Genomic DNA, 15,923 nt, shown 5'->3' with positions numbered 1-15,923 from the left:
AGAACCGCTACCTCTGAAGAGCAGCAGACATAGAACCGGTTCTATGTCTGCAGATGTTTTTGCCCACTCGCTCACCTGGACTCTTACCTGATCTTTATTTCCTGATTTTTCAACTTCAGCTGCCGAACGAGGCACAGCTGCAGTTAAAAAAGCAGAAAAGAGAGCTGTTTCAAAGGCTGCTTCTCTGCACGCAGCATGCTGATGACGATTTACAGGCACGCGGCTCGCAGCGTTCAGGGAAGCTCGTAAATCCCGAACCGGTAGTTAACCCTGTCATATCCCACCCCTGAATGGAATGCAATAATGTTGAATAGGAATAGGAATATAGAATAGAATATTTTATTTGGCCAATTGTGAATTCCTACCTGGTGATACACAAGAAGACTCACACAGGAGAAAAAACCATATGAGTGTCCAGATTGTGAGAAAGATTTCAGTAGAAGGTTTAGCCTCATAAATCATATAAGATTACACCTGGGAGAAACCATTTAAATGCCCAGATTGTGGAAGGTATTTCACACAGAATTCCATCTTAATCACACAGAAGAAATTACTCATCAGGTGAAATTTGATAGAGGAATGATAGTGTAGAGGAATGTTGAATTTCATTTGTCTCATTGGAAGCCCAGCTGAAAAATCAATTTATTTCTTGCTCGATTCTTTTTAGTCAAACGTGTCTTTAAAAAGTTCATTTGTCTGGCCCAGTGCGGTCATTCCCTTTCGTGGAGTCAAGGAAAACTGCTGTTCTGGGCCAGAGAAAGAAAGCTTGGATCTGCATTAGGACTATTTGCCACCTCGTTATTTCTACATAGAATAAACATGGGATTGAAACATGTATGTATTTATGTGTTTTTACATATTAAGAAAATGTGTATGGCAGCCCAACTCAAGGCAATTCCAGACTTAGCAATAGCATTTAGACTTATATATCCACCTCACAGTGCTTTACAGCCCTGTCTAAGCTGTTTAATAAAACTTTAATACCAACTATATTGCAAATGGCAATATGCAAAGCATCCACATTTTACATGTACTTGCCCTGCAAGTACAAGGCACTTCTAGCAAGGTTGATGGGATTTTGATCATCAGGGAAATCCCCAAAAAGGTGATTCTAGCTTTTGTTCAAATTAGAAGTTAACCAGGCCTTGTGGTCTTATTAACGATGTTCATGTCTGGTGCCATTCTTGCTGAAAACTGATAATATTTCTCTTTACAAGGAGTTAAATTGAAAAACTTAACCACAGGATTAGTGGAATATAAATTTGATATATGAAATATATGATGGACAGCCTTAGCTATTGTTTACGTTCATCTCTTCTGATTTATTTAAAATATTTATGTTGCCATCCATGTTATAACAAACCTTGGCCACCTCCAAAGCAATAATTAACTTAAAAACTATATGAAAACCAAGTGCATACAGACCTGTCACCAAATCAAGCTTCTGATGGGCAGCACCTTTTCTTATCCAGGCGCTTGGGGGAAATGTTAGATCACCTTTGCTTTATGGAAGAGCAAAAGGATAAAGGCCTGCAAAACATTAAGGGGAAGAGTGTTTCATAGGGCAGGGTTTGCAACAGAAAAGGCTGACTTCCTAGCTCCTATTGGATGGCAATATTTAAGGGAAGGGAATAGGAGTGTAGCCAACCTCTGACCTGGAAGAACAGATAGATGCAAGAATAAAGGTGGGGCAATAATGACAGGTACTATGGTGGCTCAGTGCTTGGAATGCCTTATTGCTGGCTGACTGCCCACATTCTAGAGTTCAATCCTAACATGGCTCGACATTTACTTATCCTATCCAGTAGTGGGATATCCAGTTAAATTGCTGGCTGGCTTCACTCCGCCTCTTCCAGGAGTCCCCACATGGCCCATGTTCACTCCCAGGGAGTTGCAGGAAGGCCTACTAGGCCCAAAATGGGGCACAGGGGTACGGCGTGGGCCCCCTGAACCCTGTTTTTGCTTCCGGGGGTGCAGGAGACTGAGTGCTGCCTGTCACACACCCTGACCACACCCACCCAGCCGGTCATTAGGGCAGAGAACCGGTTGTTACATTATTTGAATCCCACCACTGCTTCTTTCCTTCTGAGATCAGTAAAATAATGACCCAGGTTCTTGCTGACAATATGCTGACACTGTAAACCAAGTATGGTGTAAAGCACTTTGGGGCGGCAAATAATTCTAAGTGTTGCTACTGTGATAAAAGAAATAGCTTAAAAGCTCACAACCGGCATGTTGAGTTGCACCTTAAAGAAATATATCCAGTGCAGCTTGCATGACATGGACAAACTTGGGGCCCCCATTATTGTGTCTGCTGCTGCGTTGTGGACCAGTTGAAGTTTTTGGGTTGCCCAGTGCAGTGATCCAAATGAGGTGATCAAGGGATGAGTGACCCGTGTGCAAGGCCTTCCAGTCCAGGAAAGGACGCAATTGATGCAATAGATGAATCTATGCAAAGCGCCTCCCCTGGTCACAATCTCAACCAGGAGTCATGAGTCCAGGAGGACCCTTAGATTGTGCACCAGGTCAGTCGCCAAAGGTGACTCCTAAGACCCTGCAACTGTCACAAATATCAGTCCACTGCAATTTTGATCATGTGACAATGGCAATGGTGCAATGGTTGTGTGAAAAAAAATGGTCATAAATCCATTTTTTTCAGTAAGGATGTAATTTCAAATGGTCACTAAATGAAATTAAGTCCAGGACTACCTGTACACAATTGGTCATCAAAGTATGGATGGCCTCCCCTAGTGATTTGATGTAGATGTTAAAAAGGCTTGATCTGTGGGGCACGCCAAATTGCAGGGGCCGAGAATCGGTCTCCATTCTCCTAGCCACACTGACTGGAAGCGGGATGGAGAAGTAGAACCACAGTAACTAAATGGCTCCCATTCCCAGTCCCCAAAGCTGGTGCAGGTGGATATCATTGTAATTGTGAAACCTGATGAGAGGTCTGGAAGGGACATAATAGTTGTAGCCTGTCTATCCCAACCCCTCCAGAAGTCCATGAGAATTGCAACTGGTGGCCATTTTGGTGATGTGTCCTGGCCTGAACCGAGATGGGCTCAGGAGCCTTTCTCCTACCCAGCCCTTTCGCTGAATGGCAGAGCCAGAGCTAGAAGCAGAGGGAGAGTTGAAGCTGCCAAACTTTCATGGCCCTCTTCATAAAAATGAACCAGAAGGGTGGATAGAAAAGCAAAAAATCCCAAAAAAGAAAGGAGAAAAAAAAAACGAGGCTTTCCCTTTAAAATAAAAAGCAAACGTAAAAATATTACAAAAATAAAGGTGTTTTTAAAAAAGTACAGTAAAGCTGGTAAGGAGAGGTAGCACAACTTAAAAGAAATAAAAAGGACATACTGCACTTTATTTAATTATCCAAGGCTCTTATTATAACTCCCTTCTCCAAAGACTTATCAGCTTTTCTTTTCGTAAGCTTCAACACCAGGCTTCAATTGCTGATAGAAATCCAGAAGAACACCTGCAATAACACTCTACAGTGCTCTTCCCTCTATCTTATCACATAGCAATGTCCTTGAAAAGGAGTCTCAGATCTTTCTTTCTCAGCCTTCTCAGCTTCGTCTATAACATTTTCAAGCCTCTAGTTGGCAGTTGTTACAAAGTTTCTTTGCTCTCACTTTCCCCCTCCTTTCCCAAGCAAAACCTAATGAAAGTTAAAAAAAGGAATATATATATATATTCTTAAGTTTTCGCGGGTACTTACATGTATGGCATTCAGCTTTGTTCGGGTATTTTCCCACGTCATTGTAGTTGTGCTTTTAAAGTTGTAGCAACGTTTCGGCAGAATCTCATCTGCCATCATAACTAAAGGGAGCCTCTAGCCTAAAATATTGCAGAATCAAGAAGGAGAAGAAAAGGTAGATATAAATAAGAAAAGAACCAGTCCAGTTAGAACCAGCCCACTTCAGATGCTGATGCACTTATAAGTGATCTTTATCTGCAGCAATGCCTTGAACCTCTCATGATTTTCTGATGCATTATAAATTGCTGTTGAGGGTATAAAGCCTGTCAGGATGCCAACTATCTAGAAGGGGGGAAGTAACACTTTCAGACCTATCCTGACCTTGGGAAAGAAATATGGGCAGTTCTCACCTTTCTACAGCATTTGCATTGCTTAGATAGGGATGGGCGCCAATAGGAAAGGCCGTGTTACTTAGCAAAACATGGAAGTAAAAGAAAATAAAATCCCAGAAGGAACAAAGGGCCGAGCTTCACTTTTCACTCAGTTGCAAGGCAAGTTTCCAATGGTTTCGTTTTTGCAAAAGAAGCTCCTAGCTCAGTTGCAGTGATGATGAGGGCGTTCCTTCAACACCCCAAATGACAGACTAGGGCTAGATCATCTTAGAGAAAAGTTATGGATGTGGTTGCTAAGAATGGAAAATGGTACTTTATTAAAAAAAAAATCTTAGAAATGCCAGAGAGTTGAAAGATGAGCTGCAGGTAGAAGATGAATCGTGAGGGCAGGTTGGAGGAGAAGCTTCGAGGTTTCAGGTAGGTCCATTTGGTTTCCTCTGAATAGAAGCAGCAAAGGAACAAGGCTGAAATACGTACGCTGCTACTGCTGCTGCATATTCCTTCTCTTCCCAAATGTTATTACATTTATGCTGTGGTAATTTTAAATTTCTACCTGTAATTTTCCACTGGGAAATGTGAAACACTAAAATTTAAAGGTTACGAGACAAAAATATGACGGGTTGTTTAATTTAGGTATGGCTAGTCTAGAGAAAAGAACTAGGGGGGACACGATAGCAGTATTCCAGTATTTGAGGGGCTGCCATAAGGAGGAGGGAATCCACTTATTTTCCAAAGCACCAGAGGGGCAGGACAAGAAGCAATGGATGGAAACTAATCAAGGAGAGAAGCAACCTGGAACTGAAGAGGAAACTTCTAATATTGAGAAAAAACAGTGGAACAGCTGGTCTTCAGAAGTTGTGGCTGGAAAATCACTGTCTTAAGAAACGACAGCCACTTGCCTTAAATGGTTATAGGGTCTCTTGCTGGAGCAGTGGGTTGGGCTAAAAGATCTATAAAGACCCTTTCAGTTCTATTCTGCATTTTGAGATTTGGGAGATTTAAAAAGTCTTTATTTTTCATATTTCTTAACCACCAGTTCTCTCAGTCTTCACCTAACACTTTTACGGGGCAAAAAACCCTAACCCAGCAGAGTTAAGGGGTCAACCTTCATTCTCACAGCTTCATTAAGTTCCAGAGATAAGTTTTGAGCAGTTATCCTGCGCCCTGCCCCCACCACCACCACCAGGAAAAAGTGCTTGGAACCAAAACAGGTTCACTTTCTCCTTTCCAATTTGCATGTCATGCCCACCCTTCATACCCCCATACCTATGCAGTATATACACACTCAACGGAAACTTTCCTTTAGTTTCGTTGCCCCATCTGGCAAGCGAAGCTTCGGGCTCAGCTCCAGGGACAAGGAGCGCCCTCTTGGGGGGCCTTAAAGAAAAGGTTTGGAATGGAGCCTCAGGGAGAAAAGCTACGGATGAGCACGATGGGACTTGATAATAATATAATAAGACTTGGTGGCACTTAAAGGAAGGCCAGAACCAAGGAGAATCTCTTCAAACGGCTTAGAACGAGCGTGTGCTTCAGCCTTACGGCGCTAGATGGCGCTCTATAGAGAAGCAACACTCGCGCAAAGAAAGTAGGTACTCTGTAGGGAAGAGAGAGAGAGGCTGAGATTGAACGGGTTGAAACGATAGAGTAGTCGTTTGCTAGAGAGGTTATGAAGGAGAGAGGCGAAGGGCAGGGGAACTTCATCTTCCGACTCAGTCACGGGAGGCTGATGGCGTCGGCGGAGTTTCTTGTCCGGCTTGGAGGGTCGAAGCGACTCCTGGGAGGTGAGTGGAGGGCAAGTCGTAGGAGAAGCCGGGAGCAAGTCCGGCCCTTTGGGTTCCTGCACGGCGGGGGAGCAGGGAAGGGAGAAGGCTGAAACATTTTTTTATATTTTATTAATTCATTTAGTCAAGAGATTATAAGATAACAGGTAATCATAGTTATGAATACATGAAATGGATACGAATATAAAAGAATCAATAGGACAGGGACGGTAGGCATGTTGGTGCGCTCATGCACGCCCCCTACAGACCTCTTAGGAAAGGGGTGAGGTCAATAGTAGACAGTCTAAGGTTAAAGTTTTTGGAGGTTGGGGAAGAAAGCACAGAGTCAGGTAGAGTATTCCAGACATTGACCACTCTGTTGCTGAAGTCATGTCGGCTTCTGCTGCATATTCTTTCTTTCCCCAAACCTTATTATCCTTTTGCTGCATGATTTAAAACTTCTGCCTGTGATTTTCCCCTGGGAGATTTGGGACATTTAAAAAGTCTTTATTTTTTGTATTTCTTAAGTGCCCAGTTCGCTCATCCTTCACGCGACACATGATTCCTTGTCATTTGATTGACATGTTGTTTTGATGGAAAGCGAGGAGTTTCGTGTGCAAAACGGATATTTTGCATAGGATTTGGGAAACCATTTCGTCACTTAGTATCTGCACCTTTCCAAATTTAGATTTTAAAAAATTGAGAAAATGAACTTTGGGGACATTTTGCACACTGAAATAAATACACGTAGATTTTCTATATACATAAAGCCAAAAAGAGAATTTTATGAAATTAAACTGCAATTTTGGTGTTTGTTTTTTCATGCAAATATATCGGGCTTTTTTGCTGCTTTCTCGTGTATTGCACTAATTTTTAAGCAATATTAATATATATTTTGCAGATACAGAGGATGCCAAGAATACCACACTGCGCAACAGAGAATGAGAAGCAGCATTAAAATGCCATCAATGGAAATCTTTTTCTCTGCAAATTGTAAGAGATCCCAAATATATTTTGCCTCCTCAGGAATCCAAAAATATCATTTTGGAAAACCTCCACAGATTGTCTACAGTGGAAAAATCATAGCTTTCTGATCACAGTTGATTATGCAAGAGAGGATCTACCCAGTTAAAAATTATATAAATGTTTGGAATGCGGACAATGCTTTATTCAAAATTCTTCCTCGTGATTCATTGAATGACCCAAACGAGAAGGAAACTATCAGTGCTGCCAATACAACAAAAGATTAAGCATGAGTACCAATGTCGTGAAACACAAGAGGACTCAGAATGGGGAGACAAACTTTGAATGCCCTGTTTGTGGGAAAAGTTTCCCACGGAATTCTGATCTGGTGATACACCAGATGTCTCACAGGATAGAAAGACCATATAAGTGTTCCGAATGTGGAAAAAGTTTCAATTGGATCTGTCGCCTGAAGATACACCAGAGGACTCACAAAGGAGAAAATCCATATGAGTGCCAAGATTGTGGGAAAGGTTTCAATTGGAATTCTCTACTGGTGGAACACCAGAGGACTCACACAGGAGAAAAACCCTATGAGTGTCCTGATTGTGGGAAAGATTTCTCTAGGAAATCTGACCTGGTGAAACATCAGAGGACTCACACAGGAGAGAAACCATATAAATGTCATGACTGTGGGGAAAGTTTCAGACAGAATTCGTACCTGGTGAAACACCAGAGGACTCATACGGGAGAGAAACCGTATGAGTGTTCAGATTGTGGAAAAGATTTCAGTTGCAATTCCGCCCTAGTGAAACATCAGAGGACTCACACAGGAGAAAAACCATATAATTGTCCTGATTGTGGGAAAAGTTTCAGTCACAATTCCTACCTGGTGAAACATCAGAGGACTCATACAGGAGATAAACCATATAACTGTCCTGATTGTGGGAAAAGCTTCAGTCACAATTCCTACCTAGTGAAACACCAGAGAACTCACATGCAGGAGAAACCATATGAGTGTTCAGATTGTGGAAAAGCTTACAAGTGGAATTCTTACCTAGTGACACACCAAAAGATTCACACAGGTGAAAAACCATATGAGTGTCTGCAGTGCGGGAAAGGTTTCATTCAAAATTCCAACCTTGTGCGACATCACAGGATTCACACTGAAGAGAAACCATATAAGTGTCCAGATTGTGGGAAAAGTTTCACTCAGAATTGTGACCTGATAATACACCAGAGGACTCACATGCAAGAGAAACCATATAAGTGTTCGGATTGTGGGAAAGGTTTCAGTTGCAATTCCGACCTGGTGATACATCAGAGGACTCACACAGGAGAGAAACCATATAAATGTCATTGTGGAAAATGTTTCAGTCAGAATTCGTACCTGGTGAAACACCAAAGGATTCACACAGGAGAGAAACCATATAAATGTCCTGATTGTGGGAAAAGTTTCAGTCAGAATTCCTACCTAATGAAACATCAGAAAACTCACATGGGAGAGAAACCATATAAGTGTATTGATTGTGGAGAAAGTTTCCATCAGAATTCTCACCTGGTGGGACACCAGAAAATTCACACAGAGGAGAAACAGTATCAGTGTGTGGATTGTGGTAAATGTTTCAGCCAAAATTCTGATCTGGTGATACACCAGAGGACTCATGCAGGAGAAAAATTATATGAGTGTCTATTTTGTGGGAAAAGTTTCAGTCAGATTTCCAACCTGGTGCAACACCAGAACACCCACACAGGAGAAAAACCATATGAGTGCCTGGATTGTGGGAAAAGATTCAGTTGGAATTTTCACCTGGTGATACACCAGAAGACTCATACAGGAGAAAAACTGTATGAATGTCCAGAATGTCAAGAAAGTTTTAGTATTAAGTCAGAATTGGTGAAGCACCAGAAGACTCATAGAGGAGAGAGGCTGTATGAGTGTCCTGATTGTGGGAAAAGCTTCCCTCGAAAGTCCAAGCTTTTGAGACATCAGAGAACTCACACGGGAGAGAAACCATATGAGTGTCTGTATTGTGGGAAAAAATTCAGTCAGAATTCCAACCGGTTGATGCACCAGAAAACACACACAGGAGAAAAGCCATATAAGTGTCCAGATTGTGGGAAAAGTTTCAATCAGAATTCCTACTTGGTGAAACACCAGAAGATTCACAGTGGAGAAAAACCGTATAAGTGTCTTGAATGTGGGAAAAGTTTCAGTCGGAATTCCCATTTGGTGATACACTGTAGGACTCATACAGGAGAGAAACCGTATGAATGTCCGGATTGTGGGAAAGATTTCAGTACTAGAACTAGCCTTATAAATCATGTAAGGTTACACATTGGGGAGTAAACATTCAAATGCCCAGATTGTGGACAGTGTTTCACACAAAGTTCCTTATTACACAAGAAATTCCATGGGAGGCAAAATTTGCTGTGCGTAGAGAAATCTTGAATTTCATTTCTTGTCTCTCATTGGAAGCCCTGTTGAAGAATATTTAATTTCTTGTGTTTCTTTTTAGTGCAACTTGTCTTACTATCAGAAATGAGTGAGGAATAGAATAGAATAGAACAATAAAGTTGGAAGGGATTTTGTATTTCATTTAGTCCAACCCATTGGTCAAGAAATGGACTGTATACTGTTTGACACGTGGCAGTTGAGTCTCTTCTTGAAAGCATCCAGTGATGAAGGAAAACTACAACTTCTGAAGGCAAGCTGTTCCATTGGAAAATAGGTTGGTTCCCTCTTGTTTGTGACAGCCCCTCACATTGGAAGACTCCTATCATGTCACCACTGGTCCTTCTCTTCACTAGATTCGCCATGGCCAGTTCTTGTAACTGTTCTTCATATATTTTAGCCTGCAGGTCTGTAATCTGGGAACTCCTTTACTGGGCGAGAGAAAGCGAGTTTGGATCTGTACTAAATATGTTTGCTGCTTCGAGTTATTTCTATATATAATATAGGGAGATATGCATGTATGAATGTATGTGTTATGTCTCACCTGTACAAAAGAGGTGAGAAGTCCAAATTTCCAACTGAACACAAACAAGCAAATCCATTAATTATAGAGTTAACTCCTTGAGACGATAAAGTTCTTGGCAGTCTCTCACACGCTGTCTGCCAAGTCCGACAAGAAAGCAGGAATATAAATCACACAGAATAATCCGGAGCTCCTCTGAATAAGTAACACGTCCCGAACAAGTTCCCAGAGCGAACACACCCACTTTTATTCCCTGTGGGGGCGTGTCAGTCCCTCAGCTCAGTCTCTGATTCGTCCCTTCCTCCTGCGTTGCAGCTCGCACTTTTGCCTGCGATGCTGCCTCGCATCAAACCAGCATTCCTCTTCCCGATTCTCAGTCAGAGACTCTGATACGCCCTCCTCCTTTTCCTGATTAGCCTCAGGTCTTCCCTCCCGGTTATCTGCCGACACCTGAGGCACAATCAGGGAGGAAGGCATTGCCAAAGAGGAAGGTCCTGGGGAGGAAGGCATTTCCAAAACCTCTTCCCCATTGTCCGAGTCTTCGTCCTCTAATAAAGCAGGCTCAAACCTCAGAGCCACATGTATGTATGTATGTATGTATGTATGTATGTATGTATGTACAGGGCACTTCTAGTACAGGGCACTTATAGCAGGGTTGGTGTCAATTTGATGGTCTGAGAATTGCAAAAAAGTTATTCTTGCTTTTGTTCAATTTGTAAGGTAAACAAGCCAATGGGCCTTACTAATTATGTTTCTGTCTGTCTCATTTCTTTCTCAAAACTGATTATTTTTCACCTCACAAAGAGTTGGAGATGTTCACCTTAGGATTAGTGGTATTTAAATTTAATAAATACAAAAACCTGTTTGTAAATCAAGCTTCTGATGCACTCACTGTCCAATACGAATATTTAAGGGAAGGGGCTAGGAGCGTGCCCTGACCTGGTAGAGGAGAAGATGAGAGGAATAGAATAGAATAATAAAGTTGGGAGGGACTTTGTCCCTGATTCCAAGTTGGATTGGTCATCTAATCTTCTAGTCCAACCCAGCAGTGGGTTGGTCATCTAGGGTCCAAACCACTGCTCCAAGAGGATACCCTATACCATTTTTGGCACCTGGTCAAGTCTCTTCTTTACAGCCTTGAGTGTTGAAGCATCCACAACTACTGAAGGCAAAGCTGTTCCATTGGCTGATTATTCTCGGTCTCAGAAAATTCCTCCTTAGTTCTAGTTTGAATCTTTCCTTGATCAATTTCTATCCATTCTATCTTGCTTGGCTTTCGGTTGCATTGGGAAATAGGTTGCTGCCCTCCTGTCTGTGACAGCCCCTTACATATTGGAAGACTGTTATTGTGCCACTGCTGGTTCTTCACTAGACTAGCCATGCAAGCACCGTTCTTCATATGTTTTAGCCTGCAGGCTTCTAATCTGATCTGAGCTTCCTTTCTATAGCCCAGTGCAGTAGTTCAGTTTTACAGAACTGAGGGGAGCTCTTTTGCTGGGTGAGAGAAAGTGAGCCTGGATCTCTAGAAAGTATGCTTGCTGCCTTGAGTTTATTTCTATATCTAATATAAAGAGGGATGTAAACTATGTAGGTTTGTATGCATTTATTTTTACTTGGGAAGAAAATGTATATGGCAGCCCAACTCATGATTCCAGATGGTTTACAGCTGTGATGGCAAACCTATGGCATATGTGCCACAGGTGGCACGCACAGCCATTTCTGCCGGCATGCGAGCCGCAGGCAAACTTACCTCACTGCGCATGCGCGTGCCTCACAGCTGATTTTCCTGTAATGCCGGAAGTGATGAAATGGGCCTACTTGGCCTGCAGAGGCTTTTTTCAAGCCTCTGGGAGGCCCCAAAAGGCCTCCAACCAGCCGAAAATCAGCTGTGAGGCGCAGTGCAAGTAAAGGGGGGGGGGCATGTGGGGATTGTGCGCACATGCGCAGGGGCATGGGGGGGCATGTATTGCCTTCTGGATGTTGGCACATGAGTGCACGAGCACTAGTGCATGCACAATTTTTGGCACAGGAGCCCAAAAAGGTTAGCCCCCCACTGGTTTACAGCCATAAAACTTTAATAGGAAAACCAATAAACCCCATATATAGCAAATGGCAAAATGCAAAGCCTCATATATCCATGCCCTGCACATTCAGGTCGATAGCAATTTGATGCTCTTGAGAATTCCAAAAAGGTGATTCTTGCTTTTGTTCAGTTTATAAGTTAAACAGGCACCTTGGCCTTATTATGTTTGTGCCCAGTGCCATTCTTGGTCAAAATGGGTTATTTTTCTCCTCGCAAGGAGTTAAGTTGGAGAAGTTCACCTCAGGATTGAAGGCATTTAAATTTAATAAATACAAACATCTGGTTCCAAATCAAGGTTCTGATGCAAGGTTTGCAATGCCCTGCAGACTTAACTATCCAGTATGAATATTTTAAGGGTAGGAGCGTGCCCACCTTATCTCACCTGCTGGGACAGGTGGATGCATAAATAGTAAAGGTGGGTGGGACAATAATGACAGGTGTCCTTGTGGCTCAGTGGTTAGAATGCAGTATTACCAGCTGACTCTGCCCACAGCCTGGCGTTTGATCCTGGCAAGGCTCAAAGTTGATTCCATTTTCCATCCTTCTGAGATCAGTAAAATGAGGACCCAGATTGTTGGAGACAATATTCTGACATTAAACCAAGAGTGGTATAAAACACTGTGGGGTGGTATATAATTCTAAGTGCTATTGCAATAATAAAGACATAGTTTTAAAGGTGGTGACCAACATGTTGAATTGCACCTTAAAGAAATGAATCGCACCACAAAGATGTCACATGGACAACCTAGGGGTCCCTCCATTACTGTGTATGCTGCTGCGTTCTGGAGCATTTGAAGTTTATGGGAGGCCCAGAGTAGTAATCCAAACAGGAGGTGACCAAGGCATGAGTGACCCATGTGCAAGTCCTCTCCGTCCAGGAAAGGACACAATTGGTGCCATAGATAAATCTGTGCAAAGCCCCTCCCCTCGTCACAATCTCCTCAAGTAAGAGCCTTGAGTCCAGAAGGACTCCAAGATTATGCATCAGGTCAGTCACAAAAGGTGATCTAATGACTCCAGGACACTGCAACTGTCAAATATAAGTGAATTGCTGACCTTCTGAATTTAGATCACGCAACAATGGGGATGGTGCACTGGTTTTAAGTGTAAAAAAGTGCCTGCCAATCAGTGGTGGGATTTAAAAAAAATTACTACTGGTTGTGGACGTGGTTTGATGGGCATGGTTTTGTGGGTGTGGCAGGGGAAGGATACTGTAAAACGGGTCTCAAACTCATGGGCCAATTGCAGCCCGCAGGACGATATCCTGTGGCCCCCACTGTGATATGAAAGTACAATATTAGTGCGGCTCGCAGGGGGAATAGACCTCTGAAGGAAGTTCCACCCGCCGTTCCTTGTCGTGGCTTCTTCTCCACCCTGAACTTTAACAAGTCCAAGTACAGGTCCAGACTTACTGGTGATCATCTTCAAGCCATACTGAGGGTCTCAAGTGCCTCCTCTCTCAAGCCAAATGTGGCTCAGATATGTGAGAGGAAGCGTTGCCAAGTCTCTGGCAGCAAGGAGTAAGCTGGAGAAGCCATGTTCTGAGGAACTGTTCATGATCTTCATTCAATGTTCCATTCATGTGTTCGGGACAGTTCATGTATTGGAGAAATCATTAACTGTTGATGACATTTGAGGATATTTTTTTAACAACGTTTTTCGTGGAATCCCTTATGCAGCCCAGCCTCACCCAGACTCTGTCTCCAGCGGCCCCCCAGGTAAATTGAGTTTGAGACCCCTGCTGTAAAATCTCCATTCCCTCCCCACTCTTGGGGGAAGGTTACTGCAAAATTCTATTCCCTCCGCACCCCACTAACCTGCTTTGCAGCCCCATTCTCCTGTGCAGGGCAACAAAAGAACAGCCAGCCGATCAGCTGGGACTTGGGAGGCAGAGAATAGATGGGGGCGGGGCCAGTCAGAGGTGGGATTTGCCGGTTCTCCGAACTACTCACAGTTTCCACTACCAGTTCCCCAGAACTGGTCAGAACCTGCTGAATGCCACCACTTCTCCCATTTCCAGTCCCCAAAATCGGTCCAGAAAGATATGTTCATTGTCATTGAAACCTGATGAGAAGTCTAGGAGGTACATAATATTTGTAATTCGTCTATCCCAGGCCCTCCAGAAGCCCATAGGAATTGCAACCAATGGCATTTTGGTGATAAACTCCAGACTGAACCAAGACAGAGAAGGGCCCAGATTTTTTTTCTCCTGCACAGCCTTTTCTGTGGGTGGCAAAGTCAGAGCTGGAAGCAGAAGGTGAGTTGAAGTCCCAGGCTGCCAACCTGTTAGCTGCTGCTCCATTCAAAATCCAAGAAAGAAATACTTAAGACTCTTTTAATTTTAATTGATTTACTGGAAATCGAGTGGTAGCAACAAAAGAATTCTGAATCTGAGAAAATGGATGCGTAAATCACATATGCAAAGTGATGGCAATGTTCCCACCGCCAATAGTTCAAATGGTTCTTCCAATTAAAAGTTGTGAATATCATCATGTGAACATCTCCAGGTGGTGATGAGGCTTCTGTCCGTTGACCTTGGCATTGTTTGATAAAGGTTTGCAGCTGCGCAAAGCATAGAAGAGAAAGCTAAGCAAGGAATAGAAACCTAAGCAAGAATGTACTCCCCCCCCCCCAGTTTATACAGTTCTAGTTTGTAACACCTCCAGCTCACTTCCCATAATTTCCCCCCTCCTCCACCCGTTACTTATGACAGCCGAAAGATGCAAAGCAAAGGGAGAAAATCTTGAAGGCTGACACAACCTTTCATGACCCTCTTCAGATGCACTTACAAAAGGTCTTAATCTGCAGCAATGCCTTGAGCTAGGAAAATCTCTCATCATTTTCTTACACATAGGAAACTGCTGTTGGACATATAAAGCCTGCCATGATGTCAACTGCCCAGAAGGTGGGGAATTACTCTTTCAGGCCTCTCCTGAGCTTGGAATAGAAACATGGGTGTTTCTCAGGTGGCGACAGCAATTGGTGCCAGAATTTGAGTTGCTAGGTAGGGATGTGGCCACAATAGGAAATACCGTGTTTCTTAGTTAAATGTGGAAGTAGAAGAAAATAAAATCCTAGAAGAGATAAAGGGCTGAGCTTTCCTTGGTTTAGTTTTTGCAAAAGAAGCTCCTGGCTCAGTTGCAGTGAGACGTCCATTTGGTTTCCTCCACTGAGTAGAAGCAGCAAAGAATCAAGGCTGAAACATGTCAGCTGCTGCTCCATATTCTTTCCCAAGTGTTACTACATTTATGTTGCATAATTTTAAACTTCTACTTGTAATTCTCTGCTGGAAGACTAAAATTTAAAGGTTAGGACACAAAAAGATTAAAGAAGGTTGCTGAATTTGGGTATGGCTACTCTAGGGAAAAGATGACTAGAGGAAATATTTGAAAGCAATATTTGAGGGGCTGCCATAAACAAGATTGGGTCAGTTTATCTTCCAAAGCACCAGAATGCGAGACAAGAAGCAATGGGTGGAAACTAATCAAGGAGAGAAGCAACTTGGAATGAATAGAATAGAATAGAATAGAATAGAATAGAATAGAATAGAATAGAATAGAATTCAATTCTTTATTGGACAAGTGTGATTGGACACAAGGAATTTGTCTTTGATACATATGCTCTCAGTGTATATAAAAAAATAAAATACATTCATCAGGAATCATAAGATCAACACTTAGTGATAGTCATAGGTTTCTAATAAGCAATAAAATCATATTAGGAAAGTAAATATAAATTGTAAAGATACAACCAACATGGTTATAGTCATAAGTGGGAAGATATAGGTACTAGGTAGGAAGGATGAGAAGAATAATAGTAATACAGCCTTAGTAAATAATTTGACTGTTGTGGGAATTAGTTGTTTAGCAGAGTGATGGCATTTGGGTAAAAACTGTCCTTGTGTCAATGTTCCAACCAAACTCCATCTGAAATTCAGCACTGCACATTATGGTGTGCAATGCCCTATAGCATCGTTTTGACAGTAGAAGTTGACACAATTTATGACCAGGATGTGAGGAGAAACTTCCTAACTTCCTGAGTTTTGCC

The 15,923-nt window shown here is 42.6% G+C and overlaps 4 protein-coding genes across 6 annotated transcripts in view; all 4 read left to right on the top strand.

The window, feature by feature from the left end:
* LOC113453925 (uncharacterized) overlaps positions 1-15,923 on the top strand; it is a 125,128-nt gene that overhangs the window by 61,310 nt on the left and 47,895 nt on the right. The window lies entirely within an intron of this gene.
* The window catches only part of LOC113451462 (uncharacterized), a 106,587-nt gene that overhangs the window by 61,325 nt on the left and 29,339 nt on the right, over positions 1-15,923 (top strand). The gene's annotated exons all lie outside the window — the stretch shown is intronic.
* The window catches only part of LOC113451459 (uncharacterized), a 126,837-nt gene that overhangs the window by 105,444 nt on the left and 5,470 nt on the right, over positions 1-15,923 (top strand). The window lies entirely within an intron of this gene.
* LOC148126526 (uncharacterized) lies at positions 5,757-10,664 on the top strand. Its single transcript, XM_087927989.1, has 2 exons — positions 5,757-5,873; positions 6,754-10,664. Exon 2 carries the CDS (start codon positions 7,105-7,107, stop codon positions 9,163-9,165), a length of 2,061 nt encoding a protein of 686 aa, XP_087784115.1. The 5' UTR covers positions 5,757-5,873; positions 6,754-7,104; the 3' UTR covers positions 9,166-10,664.

This window comes from Pseudonaja textilis, chromosome 2, assembly GCF_049901715.1.
Source record: "Pseudonaja textilis isolate UNSWEBS1 chromosome 2, rPseTex1.2, whole genome shotgun sequence".
NCBI lineage: Eukaryota > Metazoa > Chordata > Lepidosauria > Squamata > Elapidae > Pseudonaja > Pseudonaja textilis.
This window is presented reverse-complemented; position numbering and strand designations above follow the sequence as displayed.